Genomic DNA, 20,822 nt, shown 5'->3' with positions numbered 1-20,822 from the left:
ATTCCAGATGCTGAGAAGCAGGACTCATAACAAAGAAAACTCACGTCAGGATGTAGCCATTTAAGAGAGGTGACAAGGTGGAGGATAGTGGTGATCATTTCAGTAGAGATTATGAATGTTTGGTTGGAGAAGATTGAAGAGAGATGGAAAGAAAAGCAACTCTTTTGATGAATTTTTCGGTGAAGGGGAGCACAGAAAGACATGCGGTCAAGAGAGGTTTGTTCATCTTCTACTGCTGCCATTTGGCGTGTTTCTATGATGATAGGACTGAACCCCTGACGAGAAAGCTCTTCCCTGCAAGCGTGCCTAGGCTGGTTCCCTCTCATTCTTCATGTCTCAGTTCTACATCACCTTCGCCTCCTAGTTGTATATCCTTGTTTTATTTTCTCCATAGCTCTCCTCCCTGTCTGAAATTCTCTTCTGTATGTTTGATTGCCTCCACCAGCTAAACTATGAAATTAATGAAGGCAGCAACTTTGTCTTGCTTACCACTGTATCACCAGCATCTAGAAAAATGCCTGCCACATAGCAGAGCCTCAATAAATACTTGTAGGATAAATAAATAAGCAAATGGATAACTAGAACTTCAGCTATTTCTTTCATTCTTATATCACCAATTTGAGATTGAAAGTCCCAGGATCCAGTTGCTGAATAGCCAAGTTCAGATGTTATGTAGTCCTTTGTCTGGACAGAGTCTGTCCCTCCTTGGGTTATGTGGTGGGGGCTGAGAACACGAATTTACTGTCCCTCCAAAACCCAATACGAGAGCAGAGAGACAATTCCCACAGGGAAATCAGGGTCTATTTGGGATCCCCAAATGACAAATGCTCCTGGCAGTACAGAACTGTAAAGAGGAAGAAGGAATGGTTGCTTCCTGCCATACAAAAAGCCATAAATGAAAAGTCTACATTCCCGCTCATCAATTAACAGCTTTTAATTTCATTCCCATGTTTCCTGAGGAAAGACTTTAGGACCAAGGAGTAGGTAAGTCTCTGCTCACACAGATAAACATCTCCTCCATTAAAACATGCTGGAAGCCTGGAGATAATTAGACCCACTGTGTCAAGCAATCAGCAACACAGGGAAGAGGTCACAAAAAACAATGACAAGAGAGCTGGCTAATTCTTGAGAGAAACAAAAGGAAAGTCTTTGCAATCAGTTGAAAGATGTTTTGGTTGTTGTGGTTTGTGGACTGATCTGTACTTATTTTGTGGTGTTAACATTGGTTTTTATCTCACTTTCACTCTCACCTCTTATCCTCCGCCAGCACAGACACACCCAGACTCCCAGACACAGGCACAGTCACGTTGTGTCTATCACAATAAAAGCATAGTGAGCTTCCCTAGGTCAACTCTGTGAGGAGTGGTCATTTTTCTCCGCAGGATTGAACCTCCCCAAGAGGAACACCTACGAGGTACTTCTGTTTGCTTTTATTTGTTTATTCTTTTCAATGTTTGGGATCTAAGTTACAAGAGCCCTTTGGAAATCCAAGACCTGCTTCATTTTCTCTTTTTCCAATAGAACATTAGTGGCTACCAGAATGATAACCTTAATAGAACGGACAGTTTTATGAGAACAGGGACAGTATTAATTTTATTCAAGCCTAGCACCATGCCTAGTGCACAATGGGTTTTCAATAACTATTTGGTTAGTAAGTGAATAAATAATTGAAAGTGAGTGGACAGATGAAGGCCAAAGGGTTGTTTCCCAAGCAGAGACTCTAAAGACCTCCGCTGTAGCTTTCTCTCCTCGCCTCAGTCACAGCGCTTCACTGGAAATCTACCACCTCTTCTGTCTTGCTCTTTCCTCATAGCTTTGTTTCTTCTTCTACGCTCCTTTCTGGTCTTACCGATACTAACTCATCTAAGTTTGATAAGGCATCCTAATAAGCATTAGCATGAGAACACACAAAGTACATATATTCCTTAAAATTAATCATTATGTGCACATGTATGATTTCTGATTCTAAGAAAAGAGGCATTCTTTTTTTTTTTATTGAGTTATTGATAGGTTACAATCTTGTGAAATTTCAATTGTACATTAATGTTTGTCAGTCATGTTGTAGGTGCACCACTTCACCCTTTGTGCCCACCCCCCACCCCACCTTTCCCCTGGTATTCACTAAACTGTTCTTGGTCCATAGTTTCAAATTCCTCATATGAGTGGGGTCATACACAGATTATCTTTCAAAAGAGGAATTCTTAACAGGCCACAAAGTAAGTTTTCAAATTGTGCATAGTAAGCTACAAGAGCCTCAACAAGCATGCAGCGATTTTTTAGTTTAAAATACTGTTAATGGTGGAAGTGCCAATGACTTACACATATTTTTAGAAGTTTCGTTACAACATCCCTTTTTTCCAGTAGACTTAGAGGAAAAAGCTGTAGTTTTTCTTAAAATCAGTTCAAGTTTTAAAATTAAGACCACTTCAATGACTTTCACTCCTAAGTACTTTTCCTTAACCTAATCATAAAAGATCATCATGAATTTCATTATGCTCAGTCAAGAATTCTGTAGACCAATATGTCTTCAGTAAACGTACTCATTTCTTCACCACCACCTTCAGAAACCCTTCCCCCACAGTAATCATTTAAGGAGGAGTAACAATGGAAAAGTCACTTTGTTTCTCAAGGACTTTTTGAAAGTCTGTTTTTGTACCAGCCATATCTCCCAGCCTCTCTTTTTGATCAGTGAGATCAAGATAAGATTGATAACCATTATAAATAATTAGTGCCTACATAGCCTTTCACCAGCCATTATTGAGATGACCTTCCTTTCATAAATTGTTATGAACCAAATAGATGCTGAACATCTGCACAGTCCTCTAAAATGTACTAAAGCATAATCCACTCTGTGGGTTTTTTAATAAGATGGGCTAAGGGAGCAGATCAGAATGTTAGAGCTGGAAGGAATGACAGAAACAGCTCAAGTGAGTCTTTTATAAATAAGAAAATGAGGGCCTAGAGAGGTGAGCTGATTTTCTGAATTCTACACAGGCTGCTAACTAGATGTGACACCGATACCCCAATCCATGTCTTTCCACATCTACCTACTTACTGGTGATTTTTTCACCCAGAACTCCAACTTCTCAAAGTTCACAACTTTATTCATAAGGTTGTTTTACCAAGGATCTGGGTGACTTAAAGTTCTTTTGGAGAAGTAAATGCTAATTACACTCTTTAGTTGATCAGTTCCAACTATTCCCACTGCTATGGCAGTTATTTGATCTATATGCTCCATCCCTAGAAACAAATTCTGTGGTTAGAAAAATTGCTGTCACACCCACCTAATTTATTTTGGGATGGTCTGTGTGACTAGGTTTGAGTGAGCCCAGGACATGAGGGATCAGAACCCAGGAGTGATTCCGATCTGTCCACTGAGGAGGTCCTACATGTACTTCCTGCCAGAGCAGGAAGTGGAGTGAATATGTGCTGACCTGGGTCCACGAATGAATCCAGGGAGAGACGTAGCAACTGGCTGGGAGAAAGTGGCTGGTGTGTTCGAATAAAGCAATAGGGAACAAGGAACAGTGGCTGCAGATGAGGGGTGACTGGGAGCAGAAGACCAGCAAATTGGGCACAATTTATTACCTCTGCAACCCTGTGTCAGGAAAGAAGCCTTAATTAGGATGTAGCCAGGTAGGGTCTTCTGTCTGGGGCCTGTGGGCCCCAGGGAAAGAATATCGTAAAAATAATTGTCTGAGACAAAAACCACTGCTTAGCCTATAAACCAATCCTTTTCTGTGTATGCATCCCTCTCAGATAAGCAGTGTAACTGTTTCCTTAGCACTGGTTTTGGAGGTAAACATGCCGTGGTTTGAGCACAAAACAGCTGCTTCTGGCCCTCTTTGAATGCGTTTTCCAGAAATGATGAATATGCGGTGATTCTTCATCTGTACTCAGGCCTGGATCTGATTTGTGAGATGTTTTGAGGGGTTACTGTGGCTTTGTTATTGAGATTTTTTTTTTAGAAAGTTAACTGTCCTTTCCACAGCCATTGTGGTTGCTTGGCAACAGGGGACAGCAGAGCAGTAACAGGGATTCTAAAACTCTAAGCGATGGGGCTAGTTGGTGTCTGTCCCATGGACAGGGTACCCCAGTGGGCTTGACTTGAGATGGGAGAATGCTATAGCAAGAAATCTGTGGCCCCAGAGTCTGAAACCCCAGAGAGAGGCAGGTGAGTTCCTAGTTCCTCCTGTCCCAAAAGAAATCATGGGAATTTCTAGATAAAGTAGCCTTTGCTCGGTACTTCAAAGAAAACCTTTCTGTAACGTCTGGGGGAAAACATCAGACAGATTTTTCATCCTTTCCTGGAGAATGACCCCTTTCTTTGAACACTACTATCTTCCAAGATTGTAGGGCAGGCCATGACACACAGTAGGTGTTCAATAAATATCTGTTGAATGAATACAATATCCCTCACTTGCTTTTCTCAAAATCGCATACTCACCCCAACCATTTTACTGGTGTGGGAAGGGGGCGCTGAGCCAGCTGTTTTTCAGGACCATTCTAATGAAATGTCACCTTCAACGCTCCCTTGCCAGGAGATATACAGAAAAGAAGCTAGGCCATCCAACTCTCCCCAGATAAAAACCCAAACCAACTCTGGCTACAAATATGGAAGTACAGTTTCACCTCTATAAATGATCTATGGTTAACTGCTAGAAAATTTGCATCTTCGCACAATACTCATTTCCCTTTCAAATGTGAAAATACCTTCCATTTAGAATTTTCTTTTAGACCTTGAATAAGGGATGACCATGCCTTCTCTGCAGGAAGAGCTGGATCTTGGTGGGTGGTGTCCTGTGTGATATATTCATGTGTAACTGCAATTCTGCTTTGTTAAGCTTTAAAATGTGTTTTCATTACATGAAATGTGTGGGTCTTGTTTTCATTTACTTTTGACCTTGGGTCTAGGGTCTATGGATGATGTGGGAAATTCACAAATCCCACCAAATTTTATGTAAAATATTGTTTCTATGTGCAAAGGAGTCTATGAATCTCAAAAGATTAACAATCTTTGGGAGGAAGGAAGTTTTCTATTAAAGAAAATCAAATTTAGCAAACACTCAATTTCTTTTAATTTCCCTGAACATAGCACATAAAGAGAAAATATGTCAATGTGCTGATAATTGGAGAGGTGAACGTAATGGTACCAAATGGGAGAAAAATGCCCTGTGATTAGCAACTTCGAAATGAATAGCCCAGTGTACAAGCAGCAGGGGAGCCAAGTGGAAAGAAAGCAGGACTTTGCTTTCACTGTAGATTATCATTGGTGTTTTTGTTCTCCTGGTCTATGGAGCTGAGTGTTCTGTGCAAGAAGGGAGCAGGGCTCTGAGGCAGGAGACAGTGGTGTCCCATACTACCTCTGTTAACCTGTAGGTGGGTTCAGTTCAGCTCCCTCACTTCTAAGCAGGACCCATCTCGTCCCATGTGCCTGTTTCCCTGCTCTACTTTCCTCTCCCCTCTTCTTCTCATGCGCTTGAGACAGACCTTCTCCATAGTTTATATAAACCAAATGGGAACTTGCTCCTATGTTGTCTAGGCAAAGGAGGGTGAGGCCTTGGATGCAATTAACTTGGGGAATAAAAAAAGCATTTTCCCAGGAAATCCTATCCTATATGAATTAGGTACAAGTAGCTGTATTTCCAAACCAATTTTACTAAAATCATTTATTCACATGGACTAATTGGTGGCTAATTATTACTCCAATTTGACATGAAAAATGTAGGGTAAAAAGTTTGGAGAACAGATAGGAAGATATTTCACTGAAAGGATGGAAATGTTTATGTGCTTGTCAAGTACTGAGAAAAAACAACTGTAAGGCTTATATGTCATGTTATAACTCCCTGCCAACAGAAATTTAAAGAATTTTTTTCAGTTTTTCCATGAATCCTGAAGTAAGAAAACCCTGGAATAAAAACAAGCTTCATAAATACATTTGTTAATTCTAATTTGTTTTCTCTCAAGGCTAATAGGCTTTCTAAAGGTTTTTTCCCCTTAATTATGGTAAAACATGACTTGTATTGTGTATGCTGAATTACTATGGTTACTCTGAGGCCATGACTCATGACCTTTAAATATTATTGTCAGGCAGCCAAAGCTCCTTCACTTTGAAATCAGTAGTTTTGTTTGAGGCATTATTAAAAGAAGGTCGTTTCCAATAGTACTTTTTCATATATATTTGTGGCACATCTGAATATGCACATAAGGGTATTATATTCACACTGTTTCGTTTTGTTTGGCTTCATTCAGTGGCACAATGTTAATTCCTTGTGTGGTATGTCATTGGGCAAATAAAAAATAAATAAGGCATAGTCCTCGTCCTTTATGTGGTGTCACTGAGAAATGCAAAAACATAGGTAGACAAACAATTACTTACATCCTGAAATGTAATAAGGGCTATAAGAGAGAGATGTCCAAAAACTGCTTGTAGACACAGAGGCAAGAAATACTTCTGATCGGTAGGATCAAAGAGGCCTCTGGAGGAGGCAGCATTTGAGTCATGGTGTGAAGAATGGGTAAGATTTTAACAAGCAGAAAGGAAAGCTTGAGTTTTCTGGTCAGAGGAAACAACCGAAGAAAAGGCTAAACACATACTCTGGAACTATTGGACAGTAAAGTCTGGTGAAACTATGAGTTTTCTGAGATGCATTGATAAAAGATGAAATTAATTAGAAGGTGAGAGGGGCCAGCTTACTAAGGTCTTTCAAAACCATTGGTTGTTTTGCCCAGCAACTGTGATACCCAAAAGATTGTTTTTCATTTCATGATAAAGAGGTACTGTCAAGTAGAAAGCACCAAAATACTGTTTTTAGCTGATTTAAGTATGACGTGAGAAAAGCAATTACATCTCTCAGAACCCCAGTATGTCCTTCCACTCAGTGGGAATTTAATTAATTTTGTTCAAGAGTCACTGATTACTTTGTGAACATTTTTAAGTGGTTTTAGATTTTTGGAAAAGTGAGAGACATGCACAGAAATATGGAAATAATACATTCATTCGGGGGAGAGTAGGATAGAAAATAATAAAAGTACCCCTGCATTTTAAAGTAAGCCTTATTAGTTGGCAACAGTAAAATGAGACTTATTAAGATTTGAGGTTTATTAAATCATTCATTTATGCATTCATTCATTCACTCAACAAGTATTTATTGACCATCCTAGCCCTCTTCAAGATGCTGAGGATAGAGTAACAAAAATAACCACAGAAAATAGTCCCTATCTTTAAGGAGTTTACATTTTCAGTAGAGAGGAGACACAATAAATATAATGAACAAGCAAATTATATAGTATGTTAGAAGGTGGTAAGTACTGCAGAGAAAAATTCAGCAAGATGATGAGGATGGACAAGGGAGTGGGGAGTTCAATTTGAAATGAGCTGCAAAGGGTTGGCCTCCCGAGAAAGTGATATTTGAGCAAAGACAAGAAGGAAGTGGGAAAGAGCCAAGTGGACAGGTGTGGAGAAAGTTCCTGGCAGAGGAACTTAAGATGGGAGTCTATAGGAGGCTGAAGAACAAGGAGGAGGCCAGTGTGACTTTGAGGGGAAAGATTGAAAAGGAGACTGTTAGGTGAATTCAGAGAGGAAAACGTGGAGTTGTGTGGGGGAGGGTCAGCAAGGAGTGGGTTGAAGTCCCAGGTGGGTGGGAAGAGTGAATGGCAGACACCTGTAGGAGCATTTTGGCCATTACAGGGCCTTTGGCTTTTATTAAGAGTAAAATTGAATCCCTTATTGGAGGGTTTTGAGCAGAGGAATGAAATGATTTTTCTTATGGTTGATGTGTTGAAAATAGAATGTAGGAGGCAAAGACAGAGCAGAGAAGGCCATTTAGGATGTAATGCAGTAATCCAGGCAAGAGCTAATGGTAGCTTGAGGCTTGAACCAGGGCGTTAACAGTGAAGTTGATGAGAAGTGGTCAGATACTGGATATATTTTGATGGTGGAGCCAAGAATTTCCTGTTGGATAGGATACGGATTCTAAGACAAAAAGAGGAGTCAAAGTTCTAGCCTGAGTAACTAGAAGGATGATGTTATCAACTGTGGTGGGGAAGACTGCAAGTAGAGCAGATTTGAGGTGGGAATGAGAAGTCAGGTTCTGGAAATGCTGACGTTGAGATATTTATTAGATGTCCTGGCGGAGATGCCAAGAAGGCAATTGAATGAATGAATCTGGAATTCAAGGGAGAAGTCTGGACTGGAGATATGTATTTGGAAGTGATCAGCATATTGATGATATTTAAAGCCATGAGGTTGGATGAGATCCCAAGGGAGTGAACGTGAATAGAGGAGAGGAAGCCTGGAGCACGCAACGGTGAGAGCTCGGGAGATAAGAAAGAACCATCAAAGGAGACTGAGAAAGAGCAGCAGGTGGCACAGGAAGGAAACCTGGGACCTTAGGATGTCCTGGGAGCCAAGTGAAAGAAGTACTTCAAGGAGGGAGTGATGACTCATGTCAAAAGCTGTCAAGTAAGGGGAGTTGTGACAAATGACGACCGAATATAGTAAAGTGGAGGTCACTGGTGAATACAGTAAGTGAGGTTTCTGTGGAATGGTACCCGTGACAGTCTGAATGCAGCGGTTTTAACAAAAAACAAGAGGAAAGGAATTGGAAACAGTGAGAATATAGTTTTGCTATAAAGGGGATCAGAGTAATCAAGCAGAAACTAAAGAGTTAAGTGGGTTCAAGATACAATAAATAGCAGCATGTTTGTAAACTATTGGAAATGATCCAGGAGAGAGAGAGAAATTGAGAAAGAGTGTAGGAGACAAAGAATTCCCTAAGCCTGCTGTTTCATAGGATTATATGCTTTCCGCCCTCTGTTTTTTTCTTAGTTGAAGTAAGAGATTTTGCAGGTTTTCAGAACAGATTGTACTGTTCAGACTGCTTATTCTCAAGAGAACATTGAAAGGCTATTTTATCTTCTTCAAGTAAAGTTTACGTTCCATAGTTTTGATTTCCTTTAGAAATGTTTAGAAATTGACATTTGGAGGAAACACTTTGGAAAATTTAGCTTCAACGTTACAGTGTAAAGATCCATTTAAGGTGGGGCGTGTGTGCGTGTGTGTGAGTGTATGTGCCTCTGAAATAAAATTTTGGAATTCTAAACTCTTACTTTATTTCAGCATCGCGTCTGGAAGTTTGGAATCAGATACACAACAAAGTAACAAAATATCGGTAAGAAATGAAGTTTGTATGATTTATTTTTCTTTAAAAAAAAGCATTACAGTTAATGAAACTGTAACTTCCTTAATTAACACTTAAATTTTCCTCATATAGTTTCGTTTTCACATTTTGCTAGTAAAGATCTCAAAAATAAAATATAGAATATTCTTTTTCAATTAGAATGAGGAAAATGGGCCAGAGGGTCAACTAAGGGACGTTATCGGGCAGCAGGGAGGTTAGGTGTGGTGCGGTGTGGCCTTTCCCATTTTCACTTGTAACAAGCCCCACACTGTTCTCTGTGGCCCTACAATATTATAGACATCTTGGGTTGCTTCAAACTGTTTGCTTATATGTGAGGAAATCCTGGAATTCAGACATAATACAGAGTGCATAAGTTGCATTATTTGGTTTATTTAGGCCTGGATTTAAATCAGTCTATTCCAGACATTTCCATATCATGCTCTGTCAAGTCAGCTGATGACACACTTAGCCTGACCTTTGAAGTCTTCTTTCTTCCATGGACTCTGTTATGGCCCAGGACAGCTGGGTCCTTTCCACCAGAGCCTCATCTAGTCCTTCCTGAGGGCTCAGGTGATAACTGTGTGGGTTGTTGAGAAGTGTTGAACCTGGGTGATGGGTACTCGGAGGCTCATTATACTAACTCTCTACTTTTATGTAAGTTTGAGAATTACCTTTCAAAAAGAAAAAATAAGCTATCTGTACACCCTTGATTCAGTTTTAGTAAGGACCCCCTAGGCTCCACCCATAGATGATTTCTGGAACAATTCTTTCAGCTCTATTGTAGAGGCAGTATGTATAGAAGAAAGATCAAAAGACTAGGAATCAGGCCCAACTTTGCTACCTCCAAGCTGTGTGAAGATAGCCAAGTCATTTAAATTCTCTGAGCCTTATTTTTCATCCAGAGAATGAGGATGATGAAACTTTAACAGTCTACTTCAAATAAGATGTTTGGAATGTGAGAATGCTTGGTAAAGTACCTACAAATGTACAGAAGGATAGTTATCTGGAATCTATGGCGTTCAAATGGGCTTCCCTGTGGGCCAGGGCACTTTGCTATTTAATTTCTTTACTTCTTTCCGGGTTCAACAGTTCTGCTCTACCACTCTGGTCCCAGCCCAGCATCGCCAGCTAAGAACAATTGATCTAGTGAGGTGCATAATCAGAACCTCACTTCTGCACAATTATCTGTGTTCGTAAACTGTTAACGTCTCCTTTCTAAGTATAGTTGATTTAATCTGGCCCCAGACCAACTGGACAGCTCTCCCAAAACATAATGCGTGTCAGGAGGAGGGTTTTCGTTGAAGAAATGTAAGTCAAAGGGAAACCAAATTAGATTAGTAGAATATGACTTTAATTAAAAGTTTGTTTTTTAACTATAGTGATAGTTTACTATCAGCTAGGAAAAGAAAACCTAATAATGAGTTTTTACTTTATACAGTGGAGCTATTTACAGTTCTGTTGCCTAAAGAAAGAATACTGCTCACCAGCACTATATGAAAACATTTTTTCTCTGGTTGGTTGGAACCCTTGGGCTAGAGGTTAAATTGGAGTTTTGGAAACGGGAGGCTTCAGCTCAGCAATCGCTGTGAACTGCCTTTTCCTCTAACAATGCTAATCAGCACCCTAGAGGTAACCCTCTCATTGGAAGCAGAGACACTGAAAAGGACAAGGTGCCAATTACCACATTTAAGATTTCTGCCTAGGGCTTCCAATTAGCTTCCTGCAGTTCAGAATCTATGTTCTTTCAATTTACATTTAACATAGTTGGGAGCCCTGGGGCTTAAAGTAGCTGGGTCTGCTTTAGTTACTGTATTTTTACATTGCTGGAAGAATACATTCAGCTGGAGGAGGTTAGGCTTAGAGACCTCAAGGCCGTAGGTTATCCACAATTAGTACTGCGTCCTTTTCACCACACAATCCCTTTTAAATCCTGAAAGTTGTGGAATGATTACTCAGCAGAACCGATTCTGCTATGGACATGAGGAGCCAAATTGCAGGCGGATCTCAGAGGCCCCTTTTAAATAGTTCTGGCTAGCTTCGGTAGAGAAGATTGAGATGAAGGATGAAATCTTTTCAATTCTGTGAAGATGTCTTGACCACCAGCAGAATGAAACACCCTCTACCTTGGCTGCACCATCTGGTGCTGGTGGTTCTCTTCTGTTTCTACTGCCCTGGTCTCGGAACACTAACGGTAAACTGTGCATTCTTAGAGTGAGCACTGGCTTTATTCATCTCTGTGTCACTAGGACAAAGTTTCAGATACCAAATCTGTGCTCAATCATTATCATTTGATTTAGAACAAGTGGACTGAGCTCGAGGCATAGCACTAGGTGATTGACAGATGCCAGCTCTCTGAATCCTTACAACAGCAGATGGGGATGGTTTCCAGACTCATCGCTGTTATATTGATATTCTTCTTCTTCTTCTGATTATTATTACCACTTTAGAAATTAAGAAATTGAGGTTCAGGTAGGTTGAGGGAGATTCCAGCTGTTGAGTGATCAAAGAATGTGTTCACTATATAATAGGAACATTACGGGAAAATCCAGTTTGCGTTAGTTTGTTTAGACCCACTTCTCAGGTGTGAGGTTGTCCCCATTTATCTGGACCCTTTTCCTTGGGGCCTCTTGGAGGATTAGAATGCTATTTGAACTGTTGCCTTTGCTCCATGATAACATCCTCTGACAGAGAACAGCTAGTGCATACAAATCATTTATTTGAAACTGTTTAGGAAAGAAAAATTCTATTGCAGAGAGGCTTGACCTGAACTGGACACCTGGCTCAGGATTTCTCCCCCTGAGCTATTCTTGAGAACTCTGACACATAGAAATGAATGATGTAAAACATATGATGCCATTGTTTAGGTGGAGGGGTACATCCAAGAGTGAGCAGGTGGGTATGAATTCATGAATACAAGAGCCTGTACGAAGCATTTCACTTGTTGTGCAAATCTTAGCTTACATTAAAACCTCTTTAGCCATTTAGCTTTCAAATTGTAATTTAGTGATGACTTTATTAAAGAATCATTATTTTAAGTACCAAAGATATGGAAGTACTTTTTTCTTTTTCCTTTGTAAGGTCAAGTTCATAGTACACTACGTAAGAAGTCAGCTTTACAAAACAACCTTAAAGTAGCTGGAAGATTTTACCTTTGATAAACAGCAGAAGGCAAGCTCTGCCTTAAATTGTGTCGAATCATATAAATTCTGTTCCTTTAGTACTTTGTGTAATATAGTATTATTTTTGCAGGAAGGATATATTTGGTCACATTTCCAGCATTTCTATATCTTAACATTCTAAAATGGCTTTCAGAAGGTTCTTCCCTTGATGAACAAACTTTCAAATCATTAATTAATCACAGTTGTTAATATATCACTTCTGCTTTAAATGAACATTTCAAGTGATTTAAAGGAAATATTCCTATTCTTAACATAAAATCAATATAGAACTGTATTTCCACATATATTTAAATATAAGGATTTGTTGCTGTTTCAGTGAATAGGCTATTTTTATTTTTTTTTTGCCACTCTAATAGGTAAGAAATATCTCAGAACTTTTTGGTTTGGATTTCTTTCTTTCTTCTTTCCTTCTTTCTCTCTCTTTTTCTTTTTTCTTTCCCTCCCTCCCTCCCTTCCCTTCCTTCCTTCCTGCCTCTCTTTCTTAGCTTTACTGAGGCATAATTGACAAATTTAAAGTGTACAAGTTGATGAGTTTTGACATATGTATGCACACGTGAAACCATCACCACAGTCAAGGTGATGAAATTACCCATCACCCCAGCTGGGTATTTCCTCTCCCACACTGCTCCCCACTTGCCTATGCCCGGTTTCCAGGGATGCACTGATCTGCTTCATGTTAGTATCTATTATTTTGCATTGCCTTGAGCTTTATGCAAACAGAGTCATACAGTATGTGCCCCTTTTGCTGGCTTCTTTCACTCAGCAAAATTATTTTGAAACTCAACCATGTTTTAGTATGTATCAATAATTCATTTTTATTGCTAAGTAGTATCCCATTGTATTGAAAGTATCAGTTTGTTTATCCCTTCATCTGTTGACTGACATTTAGGTTATTTCCAGTTTTTGACTCTTACAAATAAAACTGCTATAAACATTCATGTACAAGTCCTTGTATGGACATATGCTTTCTTTTCTCTTGGGTAAATACCTAAGAGTGAAATGGTTGAATCATATGATAGACGTACTCTTAATTTTCTTAAAAACTGTCAAACTGTTTTCTGAAGTGTTTGTATCATGTTACATTCCCACCAGCACTGTGTGATAGTTTTAGCTCATCCACATTTTCTCCAACCCTGGTAAGGTCAGCCTTTTAAATTTCAGCCATTCTGGTAGGTGTAGTAGAATCTCATTGTAGTTTAAATTTGCATTTCCTTTATAATTAATGATGTTGAGCACATTTTCACGTGCTTATTTGCCATCTTCATATCTTATTTGGTGAAGTAGCTATTGAAATCTTTTGTCCATTTTTAAGTTGTGTTTGTTTCTTATTATTGGGTTTTGAGAGTTCTTTATATATTCTAGGTACAAGTAATTTTTCAGATATGTGTTTTGCAAGTATTTTCTCCAGTCTGTGGTTAGTCTTTTCCTTCTCTTAACAGTGTCTTTAGAAGAGCAGAAGTTATTAATTCTGATGAAGTCTAATTTTATCAATTTTTACTTTCATGGGTCATGCTTTTGATACCTGACCTAAGAGATCTTTGCCCAAGATCACAAATATTTTATCCTTAGTTTTCTTCCAGAAGATTTATAGTTTTAGGTTTAACATTTAGATCTATGATTTATTTTGAGTTAATTTTACCTGATGATGACTCACACCTGAGACTCTCTCCAGGAATTTCCCTTGGCTGAAGGAGCTTTCTTGCCCCAAAGTCATTGCCCTTCATAGGATCAACTTGCATCCAATGGATGGTAGATACATGTCCACAAGACCTGGCCTCCTTCCTTTGATGGAGGACAATTCTGAAGGGCCAGCCCAGCTCCAGAGCTCCTGTGCAACAGGCTGAGGCTGCTTTTGCATTCGTGCTTCTTGCCTTTCTTTATAGATGTTGCTCCCCAGAGCTGTCTGCAATAAACCCTCTCTAAGAGGGGTCTCTCAGCCAAATTTCTCAGAGTTGTTTCCCAGGGACCTTAACCTAATAAAATCACAAAATCAGAATAGGTCCAACTAATGAATGAGGTTTTGTGAATGGAAATTCATAATAAGTGCAAAATAGCCATTGTGCTGTCACTGAGGGCAAGACAAAAGATATGAATAGAAACTGTTCTTGCCACTTTGATAGCACTCTTTCTTAGTATGAGACTTTATAATATCTGTTTGCAAACTTTAGAGAAGTAAAATATATTATTTAATAAAGCATGGTAATATTTATTTATTCACTCCAAAAAGTGGCTTTTTTCCACAAAAGAACAAATAGTATAGAAATTGAATTGTTACTTCTAGGGACATCTGCTTGTTATCTAGATAGTATCTAATATTACTCTATCTGGGAGACTAATATGAGCTCCCCAGATGTTGGGATGTGAGATGTTAGCTGGAGTTTCTACCCGTTGTTTAACCTTTCATACAGCAACTTTCAAGTTGAGATCTTACAATAAATGAGGGTCTGATCCATAGCATGCTCTTCCGTCCCCATCGGCAGCCTTGTTCCTAAACAATCATCTCCAAGTTCATCTAATTTAAACCATGTAGCCTAAATTCTATACAGAAACAACCTCAACAGAGGTTTCATGGAAGGAGTGCATAGAAAGGTGGTAGTGATGATATCACGGTAATTGGTGAGAATTATATTTTTTCCCCTTGGCTATTATCAAGAAAGATCAAAACTTCAATTCTTTTCAATTTAATTTGATTATCATGAAAGTTTTTGAAGGTTATCAGCTACAATTGGCTAATGGCTTATCTTAATTTTTATTTATCTGAATAATTTATTTCTTCTTCACAACACCCATCCAAGGTGGAAGGCAGAGGGACTTGACTCATCATAGTAACTAAGGGACCCTTGGGACGGAAGCATCACCTGGGAATGCACTTCTGCAACCCAGGCAGGCAGCAATGGAAGCGGGGGCAAAGTGCACAGCGAGTGCTCCACCTGAAGTTACACACTCCACTTCTGCTCTTATGTCATTAATCAGAGAAGTCACATGGCCACAAACAACCTCAAGGGTTGGGGAGGTGAAATCATATCATATGCCTCGGAGAATTTTCAGAAATATTTTGGTGGACAAAAATTACAGCAAAATAAAACTAACTATAAAAAAAAGGAAATAATCAAATCTAAGAAAAGAAAGGAAATGCTATAGATAGATGCAAAATAAAGGAAGACATTAGTTCTAGAATTTCTCATTTTAATAATAAGTTCTATTCAACTTGAGAACAGAGGCCAAAAAAACTTTTTAGTAGTTTAAAATGAGGCTTGCCAAAGAAATAGGAAGTCTTCTTTAGAAAATGATCCTTTGCAAGCAATTGGGCAAGATGACCTATTTCGTTTTTAATTTCTATGATAGAGTAGATGTATAAAAAACAAAAGGTCCTGTTTTCACATGCAAATATGTTCCTTTATTTTTTTTAAATGTCAACAAGCAAAGAAATTTAGAAAACATGTGGCATTGAAATAGATTGTTTACAGATAGGACGTTTTCCAGAATTTCCCCAAGAGGCATCAGTGGCGCAAAGGACCTCTATAAACTGAAGCAATTGAGTGTTTGCAAATTTGTTTCATCAGATGCCCGTGACATTTTTTCTTCTCTTGGCTCCTTTAAATGGCAAAAACTTCCAAACAACAGGCATTTTTTGGGGAAAGCATGTTAATTTGTGCTGTGTAATGCTGACACATTTTATTTTCTGCAAGGGTGAAAATGTTGAGGTTTGTATATATAGAAGGAAGGATGTTGTGAGATGCAAAAAGGGGACATAATTTAAATATATATATATTGAATATATAAAAGTTAAATATATTCAGTGGAATTTAAGGGTTACTCTGAATTAATATTCTGGATAACATCAAGTTTCATGTACCATTTGCTCATCTTCTGAGACCTGAATGTTTAGATCAAAGGAAGACAGAGTAAGGGAGAAGTGCATTTTAGGGACCATCTAATCAATCAGTCTGACTTGGAGAGCAAACTTCAACTGCTGTGGTCTAAAGAAAAATACTTTCCTTGAGAGAAAATATCCTCCCAAAGGGCTAGGACAATTATTCAATTTAACCTTTCCCAAAGCATAAGTCTCCCTTTGGGAGGCTCTCTTTGGATGCTTGGAGAGACGCTGGAGGAGAGTGGAGGTGGACTGGGAGTGAGAAGCACAAAGACTCAGGCTCTCAGGGATAAAGCTTGGCCGCTGGCTGCCCTCAGTCTCATCAGGCAGATTGGATAACACGGGCTTAATTTGTTTTCATAGTTTTGTTAAACGAAAATCTGCTGCTGGGAATAGCAGTCCCGGGTCTTCATGGATAGCTGAGCTGTTTGTGTTAGATCAGGTATCAAAGTCAACTGGTTATTTAGAAATCTGTGTAATAATTTGAGTCAATGTGTTGTGTTAGCTGTACTTAGGTTCAGAGAAATCGAAGTTTTCTCCAGGTTTTGATTAAGAGTTTGCTTCTTCAAAAGTTGACTTCTCAAACAAAGTTATGCATTAATGCACAAAGATGAAAAGATTATTTAGTCTCTGAAAATTCTATACCTGGTAAAGAAAACTTATCACTGAGCACTATTTCAACCCATTTAAGAAGCATTTATAAATATGCAAAATAAGTAATAGAAAATATTTTTAGCATCTATTGCAACATAATATCCTTAATATATTAAGATCTTATATAAATCAATGGCGAAAAGATTAGCCCTTAAATAGAAAATGAACAAAAACCACACATCACAATGTACAAAAGAAGACACATAAATATCTAATAAGATGTCCAGACTTGCAAGTATCAAATAAAATGTTTAAACTCAATAGAAGGCAAAGAAATAAAAATTTTTTAAATTTAGATATCATGTCAAACCTGTCCATTTGACAGACATAAAAAGTATTGAAAATGCCACTATTGGCAAAGGTATACAAAATCTATGATTCTCATATACTTTTGGTGGGTGTGTTAATTTCGGGGATGTAATCTTAAACATGCATCAACTTTATACTCTTTAAAATCCAGTAATTACTTTTTCCATTTATATTAAGAAAATAAGAAAACAAATCCACAAAGATGTACAAATATGCTTATTACAGAATTGTCTGATTGTAGGGAAAATTGCATATGTACATGGTAAAATTTATTGTGACCATTAAAAATTATGGCAACTTTTAAAGTTAAGAATGGCAGAAAATGACATCTATCATTATTCCAATATAGATTATACCTATGACAATTGAAAATGAAAATGACCATAATTTAACTGCATATAACTATGTATAATATGAATCAATGTTTTGTGTGTTATGCATCTTACAGTCACACACACACAAGTCTAGAAGGTAATGCACCAAATGTGGTGCCTTAGTTTGCTCAGGCTGCCCTAATAAAATGCCACAGACTGGGGGGCTTAAAACAACACACATTTATTTCTCACAGTTCTGGAGGCTGGGAAGTCAGAGATCAGGGTGCCAGCGTGGCCGGTCCCGGCTTGCAGATGGTTGCCTTGTTGCTGTATTCTCACAAGGTTGAGTTGCAGAGAGTGGACAGAGGGAGAGAAAGGGAGGGAGAAAGGAGGAAGAAAGAGAAGGTGACAGAGGGAGAGAGCTGTCTGGTTTCTTCCAATAAGGGCACTAATCCCATCATGAGGACCCCACCCTGATGACCTCATCTAAACCTAATGACCTCCCAAAGGCCCTGCCTCCTAATACTATGACATTGGGCCTTAGGGCTTCAGTGTATGAATTTGAAGGGGACAGGGACACAAACATTCAGTCCATAATATGCGGCAATCTCTGGGTGGAGGATTCTGGATGATTTTCACATTCATCTTTATACCTTTTATATTGTCTGAATTTGGGGGACATAACACACAGAAAATCTACGGCATAGAGATGATGCTCAATACATGGCTTTTTCCCTTTCTCCTCCCTCATGGTTATGCTATTGAAGTCCACTGATCTGAATACCTGTCCCCCCTTTCTCAACCTTTATCACATTATGAGCTCCTGAAGGGTAGGGAATTTGATTAATTCATCTCTATCCTCCAGGGTGTAGCTCTGGGCCTTATATATGAAAGGCACTCAATGAATGTGTGAGTGATTCTCATATGTTTGTTGTTGCTGGACACACTGTGTTTTTCAGTTAGGGGAGAAAATGCTCTTGAATCATACATTTAATGCAAAGGAAAATTAAACTGTAAGATATTTTTAAATTAAACCTGGTTCAGAAACATTCTTTGGAAAGGAGTAAGCCCTGTTTTGCTTGCCTTAAACGCCTAAGGAAAATACTATAAATTCTAGAACAGTCTGCTTTCCCTTGGGCCTGTTACTTCTTGGAATCTTCCTTAAAATAGTAATATCTGTGTCCGCGGTGACTATATTCTGAATCCTATTAATTTTTCTCCTTCTAAATATAGCAGGATTTGGCCTTTTTGCCTTCAAATATGTTATTATATTCTTTTCTAAAAATCGTGATACTGAAAATGTAGGAAAAAAGTCTCCCATAATAATTTTCTTTGTAACCGCTTCACATGTAAGGCTGAGATCCATATGGTTCAGGTTCAAAACTGATTTGTGGCCTAAAAGAACAGTCTAGTAGCCACAAGGTAACTTTCAAATTACTCAAGTTCTTAACCCTTAGTATACCAGGAAAACAGTCACCATAATTTATCATCTGGATCAAATAAACCCATCTAAATTTTTTATTTTTAAAGTCATTTTTCAAATATCCTTCAGAAGAATAATGGCATAGTAAAAACAAAAAACAAACAACAAAAAAACCTCATTAGATATTTTAATAAGAATTTAAACATAGCAAATCTCTGTGTCAAGTAAAAATTTTGGCACATAAATATTAGAGAAGGCTGTCACACATCCTCTAGCAAACAGGAAAGTCCAAGTTCTTGTCACAAAATCTTGTGTGATAGTCTGTCCTGTATAACAATATCGTATTTCGTTTTTGTCCTTAGAAATATATTTTTCACTCATTATTCATGAGTTTGAGAACACTCATTCTGTCCCTAGGAAGCCATGATCTGAAGACTCATAGCCTATTTCACTTACATAACTATTTCCCCCATCAACATTGTCTAGAGCAGCACTGTCCAATAGAAATAGACTGAAGCTGTATATGTAATTTATTTTTTTACATTCACTGCTTTTTTTAGATTTTTATTTTTAGGAAGATTGTCCCTGAGCTAATATCTATTGCCAATCTTCCTCTTTTTTTTTTCTCCCCAAAGCCCCACTGCATAGTTGTACATCCTAGTCATAAATCCTTCTAGTTCTTCTATGTGGGATGCTGCCACAGCATGGCTCAATGAACAGTGTGTAGGTCTGCACCCAGGATCCGCACTGGTGAACCCTGAGCTGCCAAAGAGGAGCACGTGAACTTCAACACCATGCCACCGGGCTGGTGCCTATAGATGCAATTTCAAATTTTCTAGTAGCCACGTTAAACATTTAAAATAAACAGGTAAAAGTAAATTTTAATAATATATTTTATTTAACCTAATATAACTAAAATACTGTCATTTCAACATATAATCAACATAAAAAAGTATTGAGATATCTTACATTCTTTTTATTGTGCTAAGTATTCAAACTCTGGGGTGTGTATTTTATACTTAGGACACATCTCAATTCAAACTAATCACATTTGAGTACTTGAGAGCCACATATGGTTAGCTGCCGCGGCACTGGACAGTGCTGGTCAAGAGTGCTGCCCTTCATATTCATCTTCTGATTTATCTAAGAATTGTGAAATGTCCTCCTCTGTCAATTTTCTTCTCTTTTGACATTATGGGTAGAAAAAGAAAAATTCAGTATTTGCAGCTGTGTTTAATGAAAGCTAAAAATAGGCTATAAAAATGGTCGCCTCTTTTATATCTTGAAAGATGATGCAATACTCTTGGCAACACAGTAAGAAATTGGCAAATGATTCTTAATTTTACTATTGTAATGTCTTTCTAGGCAATTCAACAATTTCTTTTTGGTTTTCTTTTTAATCTTATTTTAAAGTCTTAGTGGGAGATAATTGATGAATAATGATAAAAAATAATTCCTAGGATGATTAAGTAGCAACATGTTTCAAATATAGGAACAATAAGATCAATAAGATGCCACAATATATCTTAGATCTGGAAAAGGTTCCAATGGACCTGTATTGCGACTGCAAAATAAAATGTTTTCTTTTTTTTTTTTTTGAGGACGATTAGCCCTCAGCTAACATCTGCCACCAATCCTCCTCTTTTTGCTGAGGAAGGTTGGCCCTGAGCTACCATCATGCCCATCTTCCTCTACTTTATACGAGGGATGCCTGCCCACAGCATGGTGTGCCAAGTGGTGCATAGGTCCACACCGGGATCCGAACCGGCAAACCCCGGGCCACTGAAGCAGAACATGCGAACTTAACCACTGCGCCACTGACCTGGCCCCCAGTTTTATTCTATTTTTAAAATATATATCTATTTTGTTCTTTATAAGCCCTCTAAG

The 20,822-nt window shown here is 38.4% G+C and overlaps 1 protein-coding gene across 5 annotated transcripts in view; it reads left to right on the top strand.

The window, feature by feature from the left end:
- Nucleotides 1–3,993: 3,993 nt before the first annotated feature.
- CCDC192 (coiled-coil domain containing 192) overlaps nt 3,994–20,822 on the top strand; it is a 224,497-nt gene continuing 207,668 nt past the window's right edge. For 3 of the 5 annotated variants that reach the window (XR_011525630.1, XM_070571258.1, XM_070571259.1), the window contains exons 1-2: nt 4,028–4,174; nt 9,122–9,173. Coding sequence is in view for 3 of the 5 variants with exons in the window: in XM_070571258.1 (XP_070427359.1) it covers nt 4,113–4,174; nt 9,122–9,173 (114 nt within the window). In the remaining 2 variants the exon portion in view is untranslated. Of the gene's footprint in view, nt 4,175–9,121; nt 9,174–20,822 lie in introns of all 5 variants that reach the window. The other 2 variants (XM_008530077.2, XM_070571256.1) reach the window with 2 other exon arrangements.

Source organism: Equus przewalskii, chromosome 13, assembly GCF_037783145.1.
Source record: "Equus przewalskii isolate Varuska chromosome 13, EquPr2, whole genome shotgun sequence".
NCBI classification, from domain to species: domain Eukaryota; kingdom Metazoa; phylum Chordata; class Mammalia; order Perissodactyla; family Equidae; genus Equus; species Equus przewalskii.
The sequence above is the reverse complement of the archived record's forward strand: the minus strand, read 5'-3'. Positions and strand labels throughout refer to the sequence as shown.